The sequence below is a fragment of the Myodes glareolus genome, chromosome 25 (genome assembly GCF_982192425.1).
Source record: "Myodes glareolus chromosome 25, mMyoGla1.1, whole genome shotgun sequence".
NCBI lineage: Eukaryota > Metazoa > Chordata > Mammalia > Rodentia > Cricetidae > Myodes > Myodes glareolus.
The window spans coordinates 15,980,516-16,007,236 of record NC_142050.1 but is presented as its reverse complement, the minus strand read 5'-3'; the positions used below and the strand labels follow the sequence as shown (position 1 = coordinate 16,007,236).

Here is a 26,721-nt window from a genome sequence, read left to right as displayed (position 1 = left end):
ACAGTAAACCAAAATAATACTTTCCACATGTGGTGTGACCTGAGGCTGTGAGCTCCTAAGGCACTCGAGGGCAGGGTGTGCGTCCTGCACTCTATGACACAGGCTCAGCTCCCACGTGTGCTCTACACATGTCGGCCAGCTCACTCTGTGCAGCCCATGAGAGGCTCACAGGAACCGTCTGGTCAAGAGCATTGCATCACCATGGACAGCACACCACCCTTCTCCACTCCGGACTCGGCCTCCGGCAGCTATGCCAGTGACCTGGCCCTGCCCTCCCACCCGTGACTCAACTGTAGCTCCCTCTGACATCAGCTCTTCATCTTCAAGCCCAGCTTGGACAGACCACCTGGGACCTGCAGGAGACCCCAAGCCTGCAGAGAATCCGCTCTCCATCAGCGCTCTGCCTGCGGATATCAATCTCGGCTAGACTCATGGTAACTCATCTCTGCTGAGCTTCAAGCCTTGGCATCTTTCCCTCTGATGGGTCTGGAAAGAGCTGGAGAGGCAGGGAGTCCAGTGCATTCCCATCATTCATTTCTACGCATATGCTATCAAATAAGGCCAGGGGTTGGGAGAAACTTCATAAGGACATCCTCGACACTAATCATGACCACCTCTTTGCATCCCATCTTTTGTAATGTCCCCCTAACTGGATGAAAGGAAGGCTGCAGAGGGGTTACTCACAGGGTAGCAGCTCCCGGTCTGCTGTTTCTGTGCAGATTGGGTATGGATAAAAGAGGTGTCCCTTCTCCAAGGGGTACGGGATCATCCGGAAAGCTACAAAGGAAAGACAGCACAGTGAAGGCTTGCATTTATCTCCTAGCTTCCCAACCTCAGATCAGAACTTCTGAGCATTTTCCTTTCTGTGAGGGAGGCACATGCCAGACGAAACGCCCGCGGAGCCCTGCGATGCGTCGCTCTCACATCCGTCTCAAGCTACATATTCTGGGCAAACTCACAGAGCTGGGTGCGGACAGAGGTGCAGAAGGGCAGGGGAACCATCAGTATCAGTACCTAGGGTTTCATCATGCATAAAATATTATAAAAATGTCCTAAGCACTAACTCAGGAGAGCCCAGTCAACGGCAATGCGCACCGGGGTGGAAGTGCTTTCCCCGGAAGTGAATATGAACTGACTTGTTGGCGCTTGCTGCAGATTGTACAAGAATGAAAGGCATTCTGCTGTGTCTGGTTTTAAAATATGCCTAAGTGGATTACAATTCCAACCAGGATGATGAATACAAAAACTTAAGAACACATGACTTGAGAAGAATTTCTAAACTTTATGAAACTTTTAAATCTTTCAATATTATGCAGGGGGAAATGGTTCAGAGAGATTGATTGTCTACATTTTGATGATGTCAGGCCACCTAAATTCTGTGTCTGTGGCATCGGACGACATAGGCTTTACACTGAATTATGACTTTCCAATCAATCCATCCCTCCCCATTACCGAGCGTGTTATTCTCCCTGTTGCGATGTCATCAGCATGTTAGTCTCACTGCTCCTATGAGCAGCGCTCACGGAGTTCATTTTTCTTCAACAGATGTCCTTTAACGGCTGCATGCTGTACATACGGGATGGAAAAGCCATGCACTGCCCTGAGACCGTCACTTAACAGTCCTAGCCTGCACATGTGGCCATGAGGATGGCTGCAGTGAGCAACAACATTTGTGGTTTTAAATGCTACATTTCAGGGAATCATGCTACATCCTTAGCCTTATTACCAGAGTCTTCACAAAATGCTGTCAATGTACATATTTGTCTTCTGCATACTTCCTTCAAATAAAAATCCGAAACAAAGCCTGTTCTTCCTCACAAGAAATGACAAGGTCCCATTGTAGCCAGCATCAGTGCACATATGGTATTTATTCTGGTGTCTGAACAGTATTTAAAAGTAAAAACAGTATGTATGTGATTCCAGCATTTGGAATGTGGTCAATCTACACCACAGTGGTATCTCTGGGAGGTTATAGCACATTGCCACGGAGAATATAAATCACGATAAATGTGGGGTTAGAGCAGAGCCAGTTTGCTGGCAGTTTGCTGAGGTAAAAATGTTATCAATTTTCTTCTTGTAACAGAAACCTCTTAAACAGATTAAAACATTAAAAAGCACCCCAGACTTTAGCTCTTTTATAACGGAAGACTCTCCCCAGTCCAATCAGACCCTTTCACACAAACAAGGAAGACTTTTGCCAGTGAGCACAGTGACAGAGAATCACGGAGATGCTGAGGATGAAGCAAGCATCTCTCCCACCAGAACTAAGCTTGCGAAAGAATGAAAACAAACAACACAGCAGACAAAAACCCCACGGTAACGCAGAGCATCCACTCACAAAGATCTCTTCTGGGGAGCACTTATTTTAACACTTAAGCTGCAATATGGCAGGATTTCAATACACCTTCTCATACATGACAGTTTCTCTGAAAGTATCCCCATGCCCATTCTGTGGGTGTGTCTCACATTCTCCACATGTGCCCAGGCTACTGTTTTTAAATGTATTCAAGTTCATATGATACAAGAAGAAGAAGAAAAAAAAAAACAGTTTCCACAAAGGGCGATTAATTTTGAAAAGTATACTTTATTCAAAATTGAAGTTGGTTTGAACTTCAAGAAATTATTTTTAAAAGAGAAATTAGGAGTAGAAGCTCATGACAGTGCTTGACAATAGAAATCTAATGGCAGATTGGCATCTTCAAATGAGAATCTTTCCTCCCATATTAGGCAAGCACAGAGAACTTTATGCATCAATTCAGTTTTTTTAAAAAAAATTTAAAAATCAGCTCTCATATTTTTCAGAAAGGGTGGAGATTTTGCTAATACACAATTTTTGAAAGTATATAGTATATGTTTCTTGCATGTTTATGGTACCCTTAAGATCTCTTTTCCTCATGTCAGATATCATTGACATTAAGTTCATAAAATAATATTAAGTTTTGGCTTCACTAAACAAAAGCAAATACAATTTCTGCCTGCAATTCTATCCTTTCCCCACCCTGCTGCACAGGGTCCAACAGAGACGGCGATAAGAACAGGAGTATGCAGAGTGGGAAGAGGCATGGCACACATCGCCAGCTTCCCCTCCTACCACCCCTTCACCGAGACAGGCCCTGGCTCTACTAGCCTTGAAGCCGTCACCAAATGTCCAGAGATTCTGTTAGTGTAAGGTCTAAGAACACACTTGTTTAGTGGCTTAAATGAGAACAGAGGTAGATCATTTGGAGATGACTATTTTACAAATGACTATGAACATCCTAAAGGTTTTTGGGAAACCTTTTATAAATATTTTAGATAAATTAAAATTGTACGCATATTTAGCTCCAAACTAAGCAAGAAACCTAAGCGACTAGCAGTTGAAACACACGGTATATAAACGACATTCCCACTCCGTGTGCACCCTCCCATCTTGATGGTGCTGATGCCTTTGTTCAGAGTGTAGCTGGAGCCCCGAGACACATACAGTCGACTCTGACTCATGGACCTGCTCCTTCCCTCTCTAGAGCGTCACTTCTGGGACTCCAAGCTGCTCAGTGCTGTGCAGGTCAGGGGATCTCGAGTCTCAACAGAACCACAGATGACAGAAAGGTGGAACTTGAGAAAAGAATGAATTGTCACCCTACCCATTATACAGATAGATAGAAGATACTTTTTCCTATTTATCTGACATGTGTTTGATTTGTTTTCCTTTCAGACAGAACATTATTATTTGTAATACAGGGAACTGAGAGTGGATCCCAGTTCTCTCTACTAATTTCTCACCAGAAAGTGTGTGCTTTTCACAGTGGTACTGTAAGCTAGGGAAGCTAAGAACTCCCTGTCCGCACACTGGTAGAGCCAGGCCCACGTGCCAGGCCGCCCCATACAGGCCAGGGTTCTCCTCCCCCTGCTACACTGGACCTAAGGCTTGGCCTCCTCCATCAGGGAACACGACGAGCGCAGGGCTGCCGTGCGCCAACAGATAGACCTGCAGCTGCTGCAGCGGAAAGTCAGCATCAAAATGCAAGTCTTATGCCCCACGTCTGAGTGCAGGCAAGCAAGAGCCGCGGGGCCACCTGTCTTTCATTAGTGATTTCAATGCAGACATAAGGAAAAGACGGAGATCAAAGCATGGCTTTTGATCTATATTCTTTCAACTACAAGAGTGAAGCAAACTGACCTTGAAAAACTCATTTTTCCTTTGGTGGGATTTAAGCACGGTCTGTCCTAATTTTGAAGAGGGAATTCTAGGGTTTTACAGTGAACTTCCTAACTCACTAATGCCTCTCAGCACTTTAATCCTCTTCTCCTAGAGCCATGACAGCCTGCTTGCCCTAGCCACCTATATACACAAATATATGTGTAGTTCCTTCTGAACATGTACGCATAAAACATGTATGTGGAAAATATGTGTAACACACACAAATGCTCCTTACAAAACATTTTCACCTTGGCACCAGCCTGTTGCAAAGGAAGAATTCAATTATTGTTTGCTCAATGCACTCAGGGAAACCCAGAATTTCTCTACTAGAGAAAACTGAGCCGGACTACAGGAGCCTGCTGCCACACTGTTCCAGAGACAGAAGCAGGATGATCAATGTCGCTCTCGAGTCTGGGTGGCCTTGGAAACACAGGACGAGCCTGAGTCTTAGACAAACCTTTAGGGCCTCCATGTCATGAGCTGTTACTCCAAGTATGGTTTGTCACCAAAACAGAGCAAACTCAGAGTCAGGCTGGCTCTCCATCGTGCCATATCTGGAGGTTGGCCGTCAGTGTGTCAGTTGTGGCTACTGTTGATCTGATCACCACTTTCTCACAAATCAGAAACTGTAGCCTCAGATCTGTTAGGGGTCGGGGTAAGGATCAGGGAGAAGTCCAAAAGGTACCAGCCTTGTGGAGCAAAGGTATGGCTAGAGGAAACGCCCTGAGAACCACATCTTACAGTGAGGGGCATTTGCCTTGTGGAGCAAAGGTATGGCTAGAGGAAACGCCCTGAGAACCACATCTTACAGTGAGGGGCATTTGCCTTGTGGAGCAAAGGTATGGCTAGAGGAAATGCCCTGAGAACCACATCTTACAGTGAGGGGCATTGGCCATTAGGTTCAAAGAGAATAAATTAGAATCATAATCTCATCCTATGCTTCAACAATGGGCCATTTTCTCCTCTCAAAGGAAACACTCTGCTTAGTCTCCCTCAAAAACACCGCCTCCAAATCTTATACATTATTTAGTGGATTCTTGTGGGAGGGGCTCCCAAAAGAAAATAAAGAGTTCTATTTGGTTAGGTAGAAAAAGACAGACACAAAGAAAGGCCAAGTGATTTACCATGGCATAGTCTCCTTCTGATATGTGGAACAGGAAAATTAAAGCTCACAGCTGTGGTCAACAACAACCATGCTTTCTAAAACACACTCTACCAAAGGAGAGTCTGGGAAAGATGGGTGGGGGAGAGCTGAGGACACACCAGGACTGGATACAGGTGAAACGGACTGACAGGGCAGGCTCAGCTGAAGAGAGACCGTCCTTTCGTTCATGCGCGGTCTCTATCCTCAGCTCAGACTTGCAGTAGTGCACGTGCGTGAGCGTAACCAGAGCCAGCCGGGTTAAAACAAACATCATTTCGATAAGATGGCAGCTGTGCAATAATGCAGGAAACATAAAATCTTAAAAGTTGAAACCCTTCCCCTTTCTTAATTTTCTTGACTGAGGGGCATACTGTGTAATTTCGGGGCCTGGGACAGTGATGAATCAAACATTTGGAAACCTTTGAAATGCTGATGTATTGTGGTTGAGGACTCAATGGTGCTTTCCCCCTTTTACTACCATATGCTTCAAACACAATCTCTGTTATATATCAGACTTTGGAGTTCAAAAAAGGAGGGGGGCCTCAATTTAATTGATGTGAAACCCACTGAATTCTCAAGAATGACTACTTCTCTAACATGATAAATTCACTGAAAGGAGAAAACCATCTTCTATTTCTAGCTCCGAATGACCACTTCAGACACAGCCAAGGTTGTTTTGTTTTGTTTTTAAAGATTTCGAGAACATAACTTCAGTAACAATCATTTATAACATGGAACCAGATTCTGTTATCTTCTCTCCTGTGTGCTCTTTCTAATAACATTGATAAGTTGGGAGGACTGAGGGAATGGCCTTACATTTCAGAATAAAGAAAATGAATGACTCAGAAGAAACCTGAACTCTAGGGCTGGAGATGTCAAAAGGCGCCACCAAGTGGCAGACTGTGGAACTGCAGGCTCTTCTGTTGAGGCTGCTGGGAGGAGTGGTGATCTGCTGTCATCTTAGAGGAGCTGCAGCAGGTTTGGAGGTCAACAACAAGGGACATTCAGGGTATGACATTCTACTTCATATGGCCTTACAGTTTCCAAAGTGAGGAAAGTAGATACCACTATCAGCAAGTGAGCCAAAATTCTGATCCAAGTCTTCTGATTTAAAACACTATAAGGCTGGAAACTCCTTGGTTTTGAGGACAAACTGCTCTTCAAGAGGACCTGAGCCAGTTCTTAGCACCCACATCAGGTACCCTGTCTGCTCAGAACCCCTATAACTCTGGATTTGTGGGATTCAACTGCTCTGGCCACTTTGTGGCCCCGCACTCATGTAAACGTGCATGCACACACACACACAACTTTAAAATAATAAAACTAAATCTTTAAAACACCTCTAAAGGTTAAATTAGATGTTAACCTCTAATTTAATTTAAAAGTTACACATATAGAAAAAAATGCCAAAGATTGCAGAGAAATACCTGAAACTGGGGCAGTAATTCTTTCTTGTAAATTGTATAAGAGACCTATATCTTTTTAAAAAAATAAATAAATAAAAAAGAATGGCTGAAAAAAACTTACTGTGAAAGATTTTTTTCCTAAATATGTATATATACAAAAGTATATACATATAAATACATATACATCTTTTGCTTATTGAAAACACATATGTGAGGTGCACAAAATTTGAAGAGTACCAATATCAAGAACAAAATGAAAGCACACCCACAACTCAGCAGTAGTAACTAAAGTTAGGTAAATTTACTTCTGTTTCTTTCTTTTGTTTATTTATATGTATTTATTATCTTATTCCTATTGAACTGTTTAAACCAATATTAAATAGATAGCAAAATGTAATTTTATCCAGGATGGATAACTTTCTAAACTAGAAACGAATCAACTATGAGGTAGTATACCCTAGTTTATATGTCACGATGTAATCTATATGGTAACGTTCAAGCAAATGTCTCATACATCACCAGTCTCTTATCTCCTGCTCACTGAGAGGAAAACACTGGCTATCTGAACGGTGCCTACAGAGTGATCAGCCACTCTCCGCACTGTTTCTCCTGCTGGAGAACGGATGTGCCCATCTCTGCTCTTCCTCAGCTAGAGCAGCACTAGGACAGCAAGTGAAAAGATGCAAATGCAAGACAACTGGACACCGTCCGGTGTGACGGCTCCTCAAGGTCCCCGTGTATCGGTGCACAGGGCACACTCACCGAGCGCGCTCGAACGCTCATTGCCATGGCCCTCTCTGGAGACTGAATGACACTGTGGCTGATTTGGGCTGGTGTCATTATCCAATTGTCACAAGCAATGTTTATCTGTAAGTATCAAATTCCCAGTAGATGTTTTCTATAGGTGTCCAGTTTCCTTACCTTACTATTTTGTATATAAAGTTCACCCCTTAAGCCCAATAAAGTAGTCCGTCCATCTGGTTTGAGGTAATCCCCAATACTTCTGCTCTGCCTAATTTGGCAGTTCACCATGTCACTCCATGTCTCTCGACCCTTCCCTGTTGATTCTGAGAAACTCAGTGTTGCTAGGTGATTACTAACTTCCCAACAATGCCCAGTTATTTTCCAAAGGGTTTTAATTTTTTTATGGTGATGTCACTCCTCATATAATAAATCCTCATATTTATTACCCTCTGCTTTGTAGCACTTTGGGTCCTTCCCAGTGGGTTGGATCTTATCAATCAGGTCCAGCTGATAAGTTTCCACTATTATTCTCAGGATGCCAAGCTATAGATACGCTTTTAGTTGCTAAGCCAGTTGATCTATTTAGTTTTTGACATGAGATGTAATGTCTCGTATTTGTTTCTGCTGGTCTCTTTGAATCTTTCTCACATCTAATTAACACAAGCAATGTTCAGCACAAGTGGGAAGACACTGCACTGGCCCAGTCTCTTGGGCGAATCTGCTCACCCAGACACCTGGTTATATCATTACACTTCTCAAACAGAGTGAGAGGCATTGGCAAGTCAACATCTTTCAAGTTATAAACAGAAAGTTATATAAAGAAAACTTGCTAATTATCTGAAAAAAATTTCAAACAACTAAACAAAACGTTTCTAGCCACCTTTGAAACTCATCTTCGTCAGCTTACTTTCACCCCTCTGCCCCCACCCCTCTGCCCCCACCCCTCTGCCCCCACCCCTCTGCCCCCACCCCTCTGCCCCTACCCCTCTGCCCCCACCCCTCTGCCCCCACCCCTCTGTCCCCACCCCTCTGCCCCCACCCTCTTTGCTACCACCCTGTCATTTCCTGAACCAAGCTGGATTCTTACTGGGTCACAGAAAGGGCAGGAACAGGAAGGAACAGAAGTTTATCAAAGTGAAAATGGAAGCAGAAAAGATAAAGAACAAAAAGGATTAAAAAGACTTGTTTGTGACTGGATCAAAGTGAGAATAAATTGGGGAAAAACTACCAGAGACTCAAATATTCTTTGTTTTGATTTTCCACAAGAAATTCTATGTGTTGTGTTTGCTTTGCTTAAATTGGTATTAACAGTGTTTCAGTACATGTTATCTAACAACACACAGAGAATTGGCTGTTTTCCTTAATTTACCATCTCCTAAGAACCCTATAACCTGCCATTTCTTCACACTGTATTCTTGTTTCTACCGCTGCCCAGGTTTCTAGGGCTTGTTCACCTGTCACCCGACTCCTGCAATTACTCTACCTTCTGAAGGAGTCACCAGACAGGGGACAAGCGGCCATTCACTCCTCCTCACTAGATAAGATGGAGCACAAAGTTAAGTACCTGTCACCTGCCATTAGACCCTGCTTCTCTTACACAGAATGATGGCAGTGTGGAGAGCATCCCGGGCTAACTTACGCCGCCATCTATCTAACAGGCACTTACTACTCACAGGGGCTGCCACACCCCACATAGGACACCAGGATGGAATGGGCACTGTTGCTGTTTTTGAAGCATATCTGGAGTGCTTTTGTGGATGATCATTCTTACTTCAGTGCAGGATCACTGTAGCTCTCACCCCTCTACAACTGTCTGAACTGACAAGCAGCACCTAGCACAAGGCCTAAGCCTAAGGCAAAGGCTGCTGTGATGTCAGGGGGCTGTGCAGCTCTCCAGACAGGGTTTCCGGGGTGGCCCAGTACTCCTCTAGGGTACCCAGAGTCACTGACCTCTTGTAGGAGGTACATCTCTAACCTAGATGTGGTACCACCACAGCAACCCCCCCCCCCCCCGTCTCTGGGGATATGTGAGCACCACATAGTCAACTGCCCTGATAATATGACATACTGGGAACAAAAACCAGACGCACGGATTCTCATTGTTCATCATCAACTGTTGTGGCATAAATAGTTCGAGCACTTTATGTTCTCAAAGAATGTTTAAAGGAGAAAAATGACTTACTGCCTTCCCACGTACAGTGCAAGAGGTTCAAAGCCCCCTCCACCCTCTTCCAGTGTGCGAGATGAAAGAATGCGTACGCGATTGCTTCACTGTCTCCTCTCTTCAGGATGTGCTCTGGTGGGAGGATTAAGCTTTTCATTTCTAGTAGATACTGGAATGAAAACAGCAGGAGGCAGACGTGTTAATATGCAGTGGTTAGGAACTCAATGCTGACACAGGCTGATTTCCCGAAGACTATCACTCTCAGACATTTCATCAGGCCGGATACATGGGATGGCAGTCGCTAAGACACCCAGCACTATCCAGAGTTTGCTGACAGTTGATTAGCTTTGCACTGGTTTCCTTCCATGAAGATCAGAGACTCACAGGCTGAAATAGTCTACTCGAAGAATAAACACATGCTCAAATGCAAAAGGGAAAACGTAGCAGACATAAGAACTTGGCAGGATATTGTGAGTGCAGCGAAAACACATATGACAGACACATGAAATCGAACAGCTACACGGCTGAACAGCCTGCACTGAAGAGATTTGACATTGAGTTTCACTGCCCATGTATTTTTTATATGCAGATACATCAGAAAGGACTTTGTTTTATGAAAAGAACTATTGATAGATGCTCATATGTGGGAACAGTGAGGGTGTCAGCCTGTGTGTAGGAAGATCCAAGCTGAAAGGATCTTTTAGATATTTCCCACAGACTGGAGGGACAGGAATTAGATCTCTTCATTCATATTCAACACAAAGGAGCTGGGGTACAGGGCAAGAACAGGTGCTGCTTTTCTGGCACTGAGAGGTCTAAATTATACCTTCATCCCTCTCTACTTCCTATAGGAGAGAGGTGAGCAAACTCAGAAGGTTCCTGCACCCCATTCTTCACAGTCTTCCTTCTCGGATCCATCCCCAAATACATCATGTACACACCCCACCACCGCTCCACACTACCACTACTATCATTGTAAACATATCATGTGCACACATCCGCTCCACACTACCACTACTATCATGGACAAACATATCATGTGCACACATTCGCTCCACACTACCACTACTATCATGGACAAACCTATCATGTGCACACATGCCCCCACCGCTCCACACTACCACTACTATCATGGACAAACATATCATGTGCACACATGCCCCCACCGTTCCACACTACCACTACTATCATTGCAAACATATCATGTGCACACATCCGCTCCACACTACCACTACTATCATTGCAAACATATCATGTGCACACATCCGCTCCACACTACCACTACTATCATGAGCAAACATATCATGTGCACACATGCCCCCACCACTCCACACTACCACTACTATCATGGGCAAACATATCATGTGCACACACCGCACCACCGCTCCACACTACCACTACTATCACGGACCACAAACGGTGGACCTCACAATGATATGTTTACTAACATGACATGAAGACAACAAAATCCTATGACAAGTATATGGTTTTTAACGTCGAAAGAACTGTCCAGTTTCTTTCTGTCGGAGGAAATTTGTGAAAGAACAGCGTATAGAAGAGTCTCACACAACAGGGGCCAGAGCAGCTATGCTGCTGTTTCCCTGTCCTCTAGCAGGGATCTGACAATTTGGGCGCCAATGCCTGCCTTTCTGCTGCTCCTGTTGTCCAGGCACATGGCCCAGCAGGAGCCAGGAGGACGTATGTGGGAGGTTGGGCTCAGAAAGAAAGGTGTTCCAAAATTTGGGTGTGATTTTACATATGCTCTCCAAGCCTCTGGCCTTAAAGCAAGAAGAGAATGGAGGTGAGAAAGAGACACCCAGAGAATAGCAAAAGAGTAGGCGCCACTCTCAGAGGGGCTGGGGCAGAGAAGCCGTTTGCTATTGAGATGTTCTGAACAGAAAAGAACTTTTGGTCATTGGCTTTTTTGTGATCCCAGAAGCGACAGATTTCTTCCTATATTTTGTTGTAAAAGAGTGTAAGACAAAACTTGTCTGGGGAAAAATAATGCCATCAATCCAACTAGCAGTATAGTTATAAGAAAAACACAAAGCTGGGTGGTGGTGGCACACACCTTTAATCCCAGCTCTTGGGAGGCAGAGAGGCAGACATCTCTGAGTTTGAGGCCAACCTGGTCTACAAAGTGAATTCCTGGACAGTCAGAGCTGTCACACAGGGAAACCCTGTCTCAAAAACCAACCAAACAAAATTAAATTAACTATAATATAAATACAAAAGGCATATTTTGCACTCAGAGATAGATTGTTACCCTCTCATAACTCTGTTACCTTAATAGAGTCCACTGTGATTTAAATAATGCCAGTAATAATCTTAAAAAGCCCGAAGGCTATGGGTCATCAAAAAAATCTAGAACTCATACAGTGTTATGGACTTATTTCAGAGTGAGAATGCATAGGAAGACCATTTTGTCACCATCAGCATCTTAGCAAAATTAACGGGGATCAAATCTTATCTAATGAGAGCATCAAAATAAGATTTTCATCTGAGTTTTTAGTAATTATTTATAAATGTCCTGCCAATTAGTCAACTTCAAAACCGAGGAAAGTGATATGTTAATCCTGGAAAAAACCAAATGTGAATGAACTGATTTAATCACCCAGGTAGAGGGAAGCCTCTCTCAAACTGCAGAGAAGCAGACGGAGGTGAGGGAAAAGCGAAGACCATTTTCCTTTTATTTCTATGACGAGGAAAGGCTCTGAAAACAGCTCTCTTCACACATTTTCCCTGCTGTGGGACAAAAGCAAACCAGGATATAGGGCAGAGAAGACTTGGGTAGAGGGTTCAGAAAATTACTAACTGTCCTGTCAATTGTCCTAGCTGGTGGGTGGTTATGTCGTTACTTAAATTAAAATTAAACAGCATTAATATTCAGTTTTAGGTCAGCATCCATGTTTCAAGTCCTCAAGTGCTGCATGTGGCCAAAGATTACTGCATTGGGAACTTTAGAGAATATTCTCATTGTTATAGAATATTCTTTTGGACAGAATTGCTATAGCCAGGGGCTTACAGGCTACAAATAACTAGACTATTTTTTAAATGGAACTTGTGCCTAGCACTGCTATCAGGGCTAAGAACCTGTGACTAGACAGGCCATAGGCTTTGGGGAGAACCTATTACCTTTATTCCACCAAACAGGCACAGTATTAAATTGAATCACAATGACTTATCCTTAACCCAATGAACCAGTGCATCTCTCAACCCTCAACAGACAATCTTCTTTGATCAGTAATGGCAATTCACACAGACTGACAATCGACCAACATGCAGAGAATAAGACACTGCGGAGTTCTCAGCCCTAAATGCGACATCTACACCATACCTCCTCCTAAGGCACAGGCATCATCAAAGAAAGGGCAGCAGAAAGATTAGAGCACCAGAGGCAATAAGTAGCTACAGCAAACCTGTTGTTAGGACTCAGCAGGGCATATGAACCCATGATAGTTGAAAGAGCACAAAACCAGCACAAGATCAAACCAGACAGAAATTCCAACATGGAGGAGGGAGGTGAGGACAAAGTCTCACCCCAGCTGTGGAGCTACTGGAGATTGATGACCATAGGTAGGGGGAGTTAGTTTTCTTCAAGGATGTGGCTCCTGAAAGGCTACCTGTGCTTCAGTAGATGGTTCTCAGCCCATAAACATACTGTCAGCACTGAGTATATTCAGTAGAAGGAAAAACAAACAAAAGAAACAAAGACATCATGTTGGGAGCAGATAATGGTAGGAGGAGGAGAGAAAGGAATCGAAGCAGAGGGAGTGGGAGTGACTTTGATCAGACCGAATTGCATATAACTCAATGAACAAGGAGAAGTCAGGCTGGTGGCTACCAAGAGCCTATACTCCTAATGACCAATGTTCATGGTACTGGAAGGTACTCTGCATGCTACCAGAAGATAAAGGTGGCTGCCAACTCAGCTACCAATCCTTCAGTCTTCAATGGTGACCAATCTGCATGAAATACTAGTGCAACTGTGGCACAAACGTTGTTGGAGTAACCAACCACTGTTTGATTCGATTTAAGGCTCCTTCCATGAGACAGAACCCATGGCAGACACTGAGTCTGGTTGCCAAGAATCTGAGAACAGATTGGCTATGAACCTATAGAAAAATCAACTACTACTGTTCTGCTAAAGAAACATGGCAATAATGTAACTCCTAATTACATTCTTTTATCCTCATAGATCAGTGTGCTGCTCAGCTGTTATCAGAGAAGCTTCCTCCAGTGGTGGATAGAAATAAATAGAAGGACCCACAGCTGGACACTGCAGAGAATGAGGGACCCGGGAACAGTCAGTCCATCAAATCCCTTAGAGCTCAGGAATCTGTAGTAGAGGAAGCGAAGGGACTGTAAGAGTCAGTGGGGACAGAGGACACCAGGGAAACAAGGGTTCTAGACACAGCAGGGTTGCTACACATGTGAACTCTGAGCCCACGACAACATACACAAGGCCTATACAGGTCTAAGCCAGATGGAGTGCCACTGCTGAGATGCTGCAGTGGACACAAGCACCCAGCCTAAACCCAGAAACTATCTCCATCTGACAACCACTTACAAAAGAAAAATTAATTTTCTCCAATGTAGTCACACTGGGTATTACAAACCGCACTTAAAGGTAGGCCCCATGCTCAGACGACCAACATAAAACGAATTCAATGTTATTTGGAGGGTTTTTTCTCATAATGCCTTATCTGCACATTTTTTGACCTTACAGATCTTTTGCTTATATATAATGGTTTCCAATTTTGTGTTTTTATGTGTGTGTCTATGTATGCATATGTGTGACTCTGTATCTGAATGTCTTTCTCATGTTTTTTCTTTGGTCATTTTTTCTTTCTATTGTTTGTCCTACTCTGTTTTTATTGTTTTTGCCTATTTGTTTTCTAATGAGGGAGAAAAAAATGGATATGGATTTGGGTGGGCAGATGGAAAGGATCTTGAAAGAGTTGGGAGAAGAGAAATTGTGACTGGAATATATCACATGAAAAAATCTATTTTTGATAAATTTAAAATTATATTTAACAATCATCTTGTATGCATGAATGGAATTCTCAAACAACAAGAAAAAAATCTACAGATATCCATGGTAGGAACATAAACTCATTGAAAATGAAACACATTATAATAAAAATTGTAATAAATGTAATACAAAATTTGATTTAAAAGTACTGCTGACCACCGGGACATCTACATGCACTTGGAAAGGGATAGTAAATGTGAACGAGACAGATGGCTTATGCAGTTGACAAACTGAATGCAATGAATGCATGTGGCTTCAAGGACATCAACCATAGCCCCGTATGCAGGCTATGAGGTGATCCTTAGTTCCCCTCTAAGCTCTGTCTGAGCCCAATGTATGCGTATGTAATGCTTTGGTTACATGTATATATTTCTCAGGTCAATCGCAAAATCCTCAGAATCATGAACTTATTATCTTTGTGTTAATTTCTCATTACTCCCTTTAAAGCACCTCATACATATATAGCTAACTTAAATTCAAACCTTACTTCCCAAAAACACTCCTGACCTAGCCAATCTAATGAGGTCAATGAAAGCAACTCACCAAGGAGACTTAGCTCTGCCTTCTCACTGCATCTACTTTATGGCAGGAATAGGTTATGTCTATAAAGGAGATTTATACTCCTTCAGAGTTCCAAACAGAATGTTGGCTGTAACCAGCTGATGAAGGCTAATAACAACAATGTGCTATGTTTGGGGCCAAGCTTTAAATGGCTGGCAATATCAAGTCTCAACATGTGCAACATTTAAATTAAAAAGGCATGGAACAACATTTCACATCCTACTTGTCAAGAGAAAAATAAATGGAAGAGGGCAGATCCCTATCCACAAGTATGCAGAAATCAATTAGGCTAACTGTACTTTGCAAATCAGAGAACACGCTCTGCCTGTCTACATTAGCGGCTTGGTTTCTATTAGCTAAGTCAGCACTCTGTGCTATCTTGCCTTCATCCTACCTCTAACTTCCTTCCCAGATGCTCAACCACACGTTGAAGAGCAGCACTTCTAAAGGTTTCGGAAGCAACTTTTCAAAGTCAATTTGTGTCAGAATTGTGCTCCTTATGCCCAATACATTAGCACATAAAGCCAGAGCACACACAGAGAAGCTGAGGGCTCCGGGCTGGGAGTGGGTGGTGCCTGTCCCTACAGGCATGGAGAAGAGGCTGGCTCACCTGTGAGGAAGCTGCCACGGAATCTACGTCAAGTGACAGACTGCCAAAGTTTCCCTTTTCCAGGTATAAACCTACAGTGGCTTGAGGAAAAAGGACTGGCAAGCTACCCTTCATATAGATATTAATGCAAAGGAATTAATTTGTTCACATTTCTGGGATGTCCAATACCATGCATCATGAAAACCATCAGCAGATATAGGCATAAATAAAATATAAAAGAACAGGGTAATTAAGCTACAGCAAATCTAGATGACAGCTATCAAGTTACTCTCCAAAGCCCAACAGTAGGAGAATATTTATTAGCATTGAAAATGTTATGATAAATTGCCAAATGAAAAAAAATCTGCTATGCTATATACAACAGATTATTTTGACAATAAAATATATGCTTGAACATTAAAAAGCATTGAAAATGACAGATTAAAAGTTAAGAGTAACTAAATATTATTATGGGAGATTAATTTCTTTGTGTTTTGATTTCCAGATTTTCTGTAATAAACATTATTACTTTCCTATTATATATTTATATATATAGCTATGTATCCATATTATATATATATATATATACACACACACACACACACACACACACACATATGGATAAACATATGTTAAGAGCATTTACTGCTCTTGCAGGAAATCTCAGTCTGGCTCCCGGAGTCCATTTTGTGGGCCTACACATAACTGAGTCTGCTTCTAGGTGAAACACGTGGGCAGTTTTATCACAGTAGCTGATCTGAGATGAAAACTGGCTACAGGGTATGAACTGACCAACAAAGAAATAGCATGAAGAAGGCTGAATGGAAACGCACCCTGATATTTGGCCATAGGGAGCCGTTTCTCCCTGCGCTGCCTTCCTATTTTTCAGTGGCTCTGCTTCATTCAAAAACTTGCAAATCCCAGAATACATCCCAAGGAAAGGTCTGAGAGTGCCGAAGTAGGTGGGTGCTGGGGACAGGCAAGAGCACACCCATGATGTTTGGTTCATAAACATGGGAGTAGCCACAACAGATCCAAAGACACAGAAGGACACAATGAGTACCCCAAGAACATAGACAAAGACTATGCAAAGGTACAAGAAGAGCTAAAAGAGCATACATACTGTATCTCAAACACACAGATCTTGTAGTATGCAAATGTGCTCCAAAGACAAAGACATGGAATATTCAAAATTTACCTCATGGGCATAAATGTGAATCATATTATGCCTCTACCTTGATCCTCCCTAACCTTCGTGTGGGAGAGATGGAAGTGGAGCGAGAATTAGAACACACAGGCAAAGAAATTAGAACACATTTAATAACAAGGAAATAAAGAGACTGAACTCTCTGAAGAGGTTCATAGAAATGGGTGATGTGAGTCAGTGAGATTGAATGAGCAAGAATTTGCCCTGCAAACATGGATTGGGAGGGATGCCAAGGCCAGAAGCAAGGCTAGACAATGGCTTGGAAGCATCAAAGGGAATTAAGTGGTACTTGGGGTCTGTGGAAATGTGAGTGCTATCATGAGAGTAACCACCTACATTAACACATGACAAGCAAACCCCCAAGATCCCTAGGGTAATCGGAGCCTCAGGAGGTTCTGTAGCTTGCCCAAGGCTGCACAAGTTGCATGGAACAGAACTTGCATTTAGGATCCAGCCTTTCGCTGCTATCTGAGGAAGGGAAACAAGGTAAGACCACTTAAGACATCCTCCAGAATATGCCCTTTATCGTGGGGTTATTCTGGTCTTCAAACTTTCAGATACAGAATGGTGTTCAAAGGTCAAACAAAGAAACAAAAGACATGCTGAAAACATGATGAAGAATAAACCTGGGATGTGGAGTGAGACCTGAAAGAGGTATGAGAACACACTATAGCTTCTAAAATGACCCAAAGAACCACTGCGATACGCTGTGGGGATTAAGATCTGAAGAGAAATGGGGGAGGGTACTGTGTGCCAGGCCAACAAGCAGGAAAGAGGCAGAAGTTAGAAAACCCTCAGGAAGCTCCTGTCATAGCTGAGGGGAAAGTGGTGGGCGAGAAAGGGCTCTTCCAGGACTTCCGTGTCTGACAGTCGTGGGCATGGAAGGAGGAACGGAGTAGACTGTGGATGTGTGCCACCAAGGAACACAGCCTCACAGGCGGCCTCAACTGGGACTTCAGCAGCAGCAGCAGGAGTGGTTTATCAGGGGGAGGTAACACACAGAGATGCACGGATCTGCAGAACTTCCCTGGACAGATGGCCTGTGGGATTCGGTGCTATATCTGAATCTGTGAAAGCAGCTGGGGACAGATCTGGGCATTTGGGACACAGGCAGGAGCTGAGCTATGGAACCTAGGGAATTCCCCAGGCGTCTGAAGCTAGAGTGGACTCCTCCTAAGCCGGCACGAAGAAGGGAAAGGGCACCAAGGAGACTGCCTAGAACACAGGAGAAGGTGTGTGGGGTGAAGGCTGTCTCACTGGCCTAACCCTACCATGCAGGATGCCCCGGGGTTAATACCTGACTTCCTAAAGACAAGAAGTGGAGGTCTGCCAGTGGACCAAAGGCTAAGGAGAGAAAGAACAGGCTGAGGGTTGAGAAGGACCAAGGAACCTGATCATTGAGGTAGGAGCAATTTGCGCCCTTGGCTGGGGAGCCCCTCAAAGGAGCAGAGCGGCAAGAGCAGCTGTCAGAGTTTCTATTCCTGAGAAATGGAGCTTTAAAACCGTTTTCTGTCCATTTCCTCTAGGCTGTGTTTCTACATTATCTCTCCTTACTCTCTTGCAAAAAGGCTTTGGAGCAAAACTATGGCTCAAAAACATATATTGAAATAATATTTCTGCTATGTACCATTGATACATGATATCACAGACAATCTGGCGGAGTGTTTTGAATTTCTGCTTCCATGCTTCAAGTATCTTTAAATGCTAAAACTCACTACACATTGTTTCCTAAATTGGATTAAAAAGTAATTTTCTCCCCTGTCAATCAACTTTACCAAGATGGAGAGGATTGCTCAGTATTTGCATGAATTTCCATGCTAACAATGGCCTGCAGACAGGTTATTAGCATATACAATTACTGGGATGCTTTCCTTCACAAGTCTCTTGAAATCACTGTGAAATGAGCTTTTAAATTGACAACAGATGAACTTTTAAAAAGAAAAACAGGTAAATTTTGAGGGGAATGCATTTCTGTCATAACAACTTTGACCCTCATCTCTATTTTCTCATGTCTTCCCATGTTCTAGACAATGATTTAAAAACTTATGTAGTTGGCTTTTTTAAACTCTGTTCTTTGGGGGGCCTGCCACCCAGCTCCCAAGCAAATACCTGGAGGCTTATTCTTACTTATGAAGGCCCGGCCTTAGCTTGGCTTATTTCTAGCTAGCTTTTCTTAAATTATCTCATCTACCTTCTGCCTCCAGGTTTTTTCTTTCTCTATTCCATAAGTCTTTCTTTGCTTCTTACTCCATTGATGGCTGGGTGGCTGGGTGGCTGGGTGGCTGGGTGGCTGGCCCCTGCGCCCTCCTCTCCTCCTTTTCCTACTCCCCCCCCATCTCTTCCCATTTATTCTCTATTCAGGCCAGACCCGCCTGTTTCTCTCTCCTGCCTAGCTATTGGCCATTCAGCTCTTCAGTAGACCAATCAGGTGTTTTGGACAGGCAAAGTAACACAGCTTCACAGAGTTAAACAAATGCGACATAAAAGAATGCAACACATCTTTGTATCATTAAACAAATGTTCCACAGCATAAAACAAGGTAACACATCTTAAACAAATATTTCACAGCAAACTTAGTTATCAATGAGGTGAAGTCCTTACACCAATATTCTGAGCAGTACAGGCTAGCCTGCAGGTAAGCTGAGCCTCAGTGATGGGCAAACATCCTTCTCTAAGGAATGCCAGTGTCCCCTCCTGCCTCGGAATGGGCCCAGTGAGAAAGAAACATGGCTAAGTGGTTTAAGACTTCAGGAAAAACTAAGAAAAAAGTTTTCCCCATGGACACTTGTGATTTTTCTTGGATATTCCATCCACAGTTTTTTGGCACCACGGGGAGCTAGCCATGGCTCCTCAGCCCCATTTCTTCCTTCAGAGCGGTGTGGGCCTCAGGTTCTGGGGGTAGCATCACAATCACTTGAGAGTTTCTGCGGCAGTGGTGGCCCTTGGACATCTGTTGCTCATTTTCTAGACTAGATGCACAGGTGATTTGGCTGCTGGGTACTGTAGTCTGGCTATGAAACGTCCAATGCCATGTGTGAAAAGGTGTATCACTAGCCATGGAAGTAGTAGGCCACGGTGGAACTTGGAAGGGAGCAGCTTATTGCAAAGGAAGTTAGACCACCCAGGCGTGCCATGGAGTGCCCTTGAAGGCCCATTGATCCCAGCTCCTTTCTGTCGCTGTGTCCCTATTAGACAGCAGATTCTTCCTCCATGAGCTCTGCCATGATGTACGCTACACCTGAGCTCCAAAGGCCATGGACAACCACTAACAGACCAAATCCTCTGAAAGTGCGAGCTAAGGAAATGGTCCCATTTTCTAGGCTGGTTGTCTTGTTACCTCTAATGTGCTGGGAAGCTGACTGACATGCTGGGTTAGTACAGTCGACTCTTCAGAGTCAACCAGAGTAGCTAAGTTTGTCTGCTCTGTTTATTAACTAAGGCATCACATGTCTGCAGTAGGAGGGGAAAATGTTGTTTTCACTTCCATGCTTCTGTGGGAATGGAAGCTAAACTACTGTGAGAGGTCTAGGTGAGCTGAGCAGTCGGGGACACTGCCAGTGGAGCAGAGAACATGGGATTGGGAGCCTTCCTGGGGACTGACTCTATCACCTTGTAGCCAAGGTTCAATTCCGGGGTTCAGGATGCTGAGATTTCAGAGCTGAACAGATGACTTGCCCTCTGAACACAGTGCTGAGCATGAGGGAAGCTTACAGCAGTAAGGCACAGGACCTGGCTTCTGGAGGTAGAGAGTGGCCAAGTCTCTTGTGCAAGCTCTGAGAGCGAGTGCCAAGCCTCCCTCCTTTGGGTCCCTGCACCCACCACACTTCCTGTTTCACAGACACACTGCCTGATCTGGGAACTCCTCGAGAATATGGGTCCTGTTGTAATTGGTGTCCAGTGCCTGATGTTCAGTGCATGCTCTCGAAATGAATCTGACCGTACTAACGGTACAAAATACTCGGCTTTAGAAGAGGATACCATTGGAGAATACAGAAGCTAACAGGCAGCAGCAAGAAGATTATCCCAGAGCCGGGGCATGATGGTTCACACCTTTAATCCCAGCACTCAGGAGGCAGAGGCAAGCGGATCTCTGTGAGTTTGAGGACAACTTAGTCTACAAAGTGAGTCCCAGGACAGCAAGGGCTGTAACACACAGAAAACCATCTTGAAAAAACAAACAAACAAAATTATCCCCTTTATGATAAGGCAAAATTGGCAGGCTACCTCCCAATCGTCGTTTTAGAGCAGAGACTGGCGGATAAGTAAAGAGTTCTCACAAGCTATTGCTGACTTGCACCCTAGTGAGGTATGTAACATCCAGGTGAAGGAAGAAGGCCACTTCTGGAGCAGGAGAGTTGTCCCTCTCATAACCAAAAGGACACCAATGGAGAATACCAGAGACCTTAGCTTGTGAAATGTAAGCAGAAGTCTCCAACAGTGCAATCTCCAAGCAGGGAAAACATGTGAACCGAGACACTCTCTCTGTGGTGGTCATCCGGACCGTCAACTTGACCGGGTGAGAAGCACTTAGGCAGTAGGTACGGCACATCTCTGGGTGTGCCTGTGAGAGGATTAACTAAGTAGAGAAGACCTACCCTGAATGTGGACAGCACTACCCCTTAGAGGGGCCCTGGGAAAAGAGAAGTTGACAAGGGAAAGCTGAGCAGCATTGGTATACATAGTTCTCTGTCTCTCCACTCGCCCTTCCTCCCTTCCCTTACCTCCCCTCTCACTTCCGCTCTTCATCTCCCTCTCTTAGCTGCCAGGATGTAAGCTGCTCCATTCTGCTACGATGGGCTACTATTAGTCAAAATAAATACCCTCTCCTCTTCATTGTTTCATTAGGTTATTTTGCATGAGGGCAATAACTCAAAAGCAGAAAACTCACACCAGAGAAGTGGGGTCATTGGTGTGATACTTGACAATATGGTTCAGAAGCCTTTGGAACTGCTTTGTAGCAAGGAATTGGAAATGTTTAAAGAACTAGAGTATACAAAGCCGAGAATGCTATAATTAGAGATTAGTAGGTGATTCTGGTGGATGTTTATAAGATGAGAATGCCTAACAATGTAGATAGTAAAGACCACAGTCAATAGGAATTGGATGTGAGGCCACTGTGTTATATTGTGACAAACAATTTGTCTAAATTGGCATTCATGTCTTAGTACTCTACACCAGAGAGGCTGAGTTTAAAGGTGGTAGGCGAATCATCTAGTGGAAGGAATTTCAAGGCAGTCAATAGTTCGAGTGAGAGCATGGTTACTGCTTGCGTAGGTTAGCCAAGTTTACAGTGGGAACTGTGATGAAAAAGCACAGTGGAACACTTCAGAAAAGCTTGCAGCTTTCCCATACAGGAACCATGTCTAATTCCGAGGCCAAGGAAAGTGTGTCAGGACCACTAAAGAGAAACTAAATACCTGGCATGGAGACAGGGAGAAGGACGCTTGAGGACATCTTAGGCATGTGCAGGAATAAGAGTTTTAACTAACTGGGAAGATTTGTCTGTGAAGTAGACACTCCAGGTCTCTCCCCCTGCACAGAGCCACTAAGGAAAGTGAACTCCCATGTTCAGTCACCTGGGCTCTCAGAGGCTACTGTAGCTGTGCTCCTAGGGACCTTCTCTTGGCAGAAAACTGTGGAATCAAACACATTGTGCTAGATTTACAGATATGCACAAAGTAAAAATGGTGGATCATGGAATCTTCTATACTAACTTCTAAGAGAAGCCTAGGAGGCCAGGCAGTGGTGGCAGGGTCAGTTTCTTTTCAGGAAGCCTCAGAAAGAAGGATGAGTAAAGCTATGACAGGAAAGTCAAAGGTGGAATAAAGACCCCAGGAAGTCAGATTCCAGGAACCAGGAACCTGTGACAGGAAATTGCAGGCAGGGAGCTGAGCCCATCCAAGATGGGGGCCTAGTGGGCTACAGCCAGAAAGGTAGTAGTGGCTGGGCTGCCAAAGCTCTTGGGAAGGCATATCATCCAAACATGTGATTCAGATACAAAACATGGAGTCTCAAGATTAAATATTTACCTAGGTTTCAGACTTGCTTGCTCTGGTCCAGTCCCTCCTCTGTGTTTTCCTAGTCTGTCATTCTGAAATAGGAATGCTTACTCTATACCACCGGGTACTGCAAGTTTATTACTTGACTTTTTATTTCAAAGGACTTCAAGGCTAACCAGTTGTGTCAAATCTCAGAGGAGGTCTTGAACTTGGACTTTTGAACAATGTTAGACTATTAAGAGTCTTGGAGATAGACCGAATGTGTTCTGTATTATAAGAAGGACATGGCAGTTGGGGTATTTGCTCCTTAGGAAAGAGTTTGCCTTATAAGAAAGAGGACCAAAGTTAGATCCCCCCACAAAAAGGTGATGGCACCTGAGGAACAGCAATCGAGACAATCCTTTAGCTTCACATAAGTGTGCACTCACACACGTGAACACACACACGTGAACACACACACACACACACACACACACACACACACATTTAAAAGAAAAAGAGGAACACGAGCCTTTGAGCACCAAAGAAGACTGCTGTGATTGAAGAGATGTGTCTGAATGTCAGCAGGGGTGAACTGGTAATGGTTCATCGCGGGAGAAGCCCCTGAGGCGGCTGGAGAAGCCCTAAGTGTGTCTTGGCGGGGAAAGTGGCAGCACCACGCCATAGGTTAGAAGTCTGGATGGAAGGAAAGCCCAAGTACAGCACAGCCCCCCTCACATCCTACGCCTTCCCTTACCCTTCTTCCTCCTTACGTCCCCTCCCTCACTTGTTTCCTCCTCTTCTTCTGCAATCCATCGCCCCCTACCATGATGGAACCAAAATTAGTAAATCCTGCCCAAGCAGGGATTAAAAGTATAATATACTTTTAATAATATAAAATACTTTAATAATTCTCTTCTCTGCTTTCATGATTAAAAAATGGAGTGAGATTAAATATTTAAAATACTGTATATATGAGATGATAGGACAATTTCCCTGATGAGATCATTATGTATTGTATAAGTGGATTGAAATACTACATTTTATCATATAAATATATGCAATTACCATGTATCAATTAAAGAAACATTTGAAACATTTCCACTTTAAAATAAATATAATTGGCTGGCATGTCAACTGACTGCCAAAATTTTCTACAGCAATTTTAAGCTATTCCTAAGAGCTTTAATTTCCATTATCGCAGAGTTAAATGACAATGCCATCAAAATATCTGAACAACAGAACTGTACAGATTCCCTGCACAGTATTACAGGGCCCTTAATAGGGTGATGTAGAAACTGGGACCTGAGGGGTCCCTGACAAGCTAATATCAATTACTTTAAGCATTTATACATATATGGTATTCAAGTGTTACGGTGGTTTGAAATCTCAAATATTTAATATATTTGAATGCTTAATCACCAGAGAGTGGAATTCTTTGACATAATTAAAAAGATTAGGAGGTTTGGCTTTGTTGGAATACGTGTGGCCTTGTTGGAGGAAGTGTTCCACTTGTCACTTGGGTGGGCTTTGAGGTTTCAAAGGCCCATGCCAGGCCAAGAAGTGAGCGTTCTACCCCAAACCCCATCTCCTCTCTGCCTATGGATCAGGTTGTATCTCTGAGCTACGCTCCTGCATGGACTAATTCTCTGAAGCTGCAAGGAAGACCCCAATTAAGTGCTTTCTTTCAGAGTACCTTGGTCATAGTGTCTCTTCAAAGCAATAAAACAGTGACTAAGACAAATGTTTTGTAAAAATTTCAAATATTTTATCTCATTTGATACTTATCCCAAAAGACATGCAATCCCAAGCATTTTCATCACTTGGAAGATGAGTTCAGAGGCACTTGGTCCCAAGGTTCCGGAGCGGGTAAATGACTGCCAGAACTTGAACCTAGCTTTTACCTCAGAATCCTGGGCTCTGTTACTCAATAATTACTACAAAAGAGGCTTACTTATATTTACAGAATAGTTCTGTAGTTTGAAGGGGTATCCAAAAACATTAATAGATGACTTCAGTTTACTATAATTGAGAACAAATTTTATGACCAGTTTTACATTTTAATCAGAGTTCAATCAACATTTTGGCTTAGGCTCAAAATTTTGTATAAAGTTTCCTGCTTATAGCATCCTACATCTAACCCCCAAGCCTCTGTAAATATTTTGCTGATTAGCCACTAGCACTGGAGTGGTTAAATACATCCTTATGCAAAAATGCCACTCCGGACCACTCTTCAATTTCCCATCAAGTGAAAACATGACCTAGACTTAAGTAAAACCTCAGGAATGACATTAGATCATTTATCTCTACCATTTTCAATATCAACAAAATAAATTAAAGTAGGGAACTCCATACATCACACACACACAGGCATGCACACATGTACACACTCACACACATGCACACACTCACACATATGCACTCACACGTGCAACACATGCACACACGTGCACGCACTCACACACACGCACACACTCACCCACACACCACCCTCTTGCTATGGCACCTCAACAATGCAAGCCAGATTTCTTTATCATTTGCACCAGGAGGTCTTCATCAGATATTTCCCCAAACACTTATGCCATGTAACATCTGATGTGAGCTGCAGGATTCGTTTCTTGGAGACTACATGTGCCTAATATCAACAGACTGCAGCAGACCCACAGCGAGATCTACCACAGAGCAGATAATTTCAGGGAAGCCCCAAGTATACATTCAGCTCATGAATAAAACATTCCAGGAATATCGTTTGCCTTGATTCGATTCCGTTAAAATCAACTTCAGAAAGAATATGTGAAAAATATCAAGCATTTACTAACTGTGTATCACGGGGTTTAAGCACGAAGACAAATCCTTTCACTATGTGTAAGTTTTAAGTGGCACTCAAGGTGTTACATGTTCTGGGGTTGCTCCTGTTTTTCTAGCCAGGCCTGATTCCCTACATTTATCTGTAGAGACAGGGGGTGTCGCATTAGTGGGAGTTTTTAAGAGCTCTGTGCATAATGGTTATTTCCAGAATTTGCCTCATAAGACTAAAATTGATAAAAAAAAAAAATACTATCAAACTCTCAGGCTCCTCACCTGAGCTAATTTTAAACTTTCTGAACCTAGTTACCGAAGTAAGGCCTATCCGTTTATTTTATTATGTTTACCCTGAAAACCAGCCCCCTACCCCAAGTTCCCTTGAGTGTAGTTTTTGCTCAAAAATGAGGCTATAAATGCCTGTGGACAACACAGGTCCCAGCGTTAGTTGGTTGCAGTTCATTGTTTTATAACTGGGGTTCCTGGGGACAGGGCATTGTGGTCAGCAAATGCTTTCTCTGCTGTCATAATGAGCTCCCAGGGGATTCCGAGACTCACTTTTGGCACGTGCGGATTAAATTCCACAGCTCTGTGAATGGCCTCTACTGCATTCATCTCTGCTGTGCTCAGGCCCCGCCGAGATGCAGCCTCGGGAGAGAATCTGAAAAGCAGAAAGACAAACATCATGGACTTGGGACCACTGCTTGGGCAGCTACCCAGGGAGCAAGTATACATCAAGGGCCCCTATGAGCACAGTGAGCCAATGGCACAAGCTCTCCAAACTTCCTCTATAGAAGACCTCTGAGCGACCCCTTCCACCAAGGCCAATAAAAACCCCAGCAGAAGCATAAAGCGTGCTTACATTGAATGGTGGCAGGGATTATAGTCAGCTGTCACCTCACTGTCTAAAT

General features: G+C 43.5%; 1 protein-coding gene and 1 long non-coding RNA gene across 7 annotated transcripts in view; one reads left to right on the top strand and one right to left on the bottom strand.

Annotated features, from left to right (window-relative positions):
* The window catches only part of St7 (suppression of tumorigenicity 7), a 228,515-nt gene that overhangs the window by 9,359 nt on the left and 192,435 nt on the right, over positions 1 to 26,721 (bottom strand). For all 6 annotated transcript variants that reach the window (XM_085683703.2, XM_085683705.2, XM_085683704.2 and 3 more), the window contains 3 exons: positions 26,369 to 26,471; positions 9,657 to 9,807; positions 685 to 777 (listed from right to left, as the gene is read on the bottom strand). In XM_085683703.2, coding sequence (XP_085539829.2) covers positions 685 to 777; positions 9,657 to 9,807; positions 26,369 to 26,471 — 347 coding nt within the window. The remainder of the gene's footprint in view (positions 1 to 684; positions 778 to 9,656; positions 9,808 to 26,368; positions 26,472 to 26,721) is intronic.
* Positions 223 to 1,802, top strand: LOC146889707 (uncharacterized). Its single transcript, XR_014999919.2, has 2 exons — positions 223 to 434; positions 1,546 to 1,802. It is a non-coding gene; the product is annotated as an uncharacterized LOC146889707 (long non-coding RNA).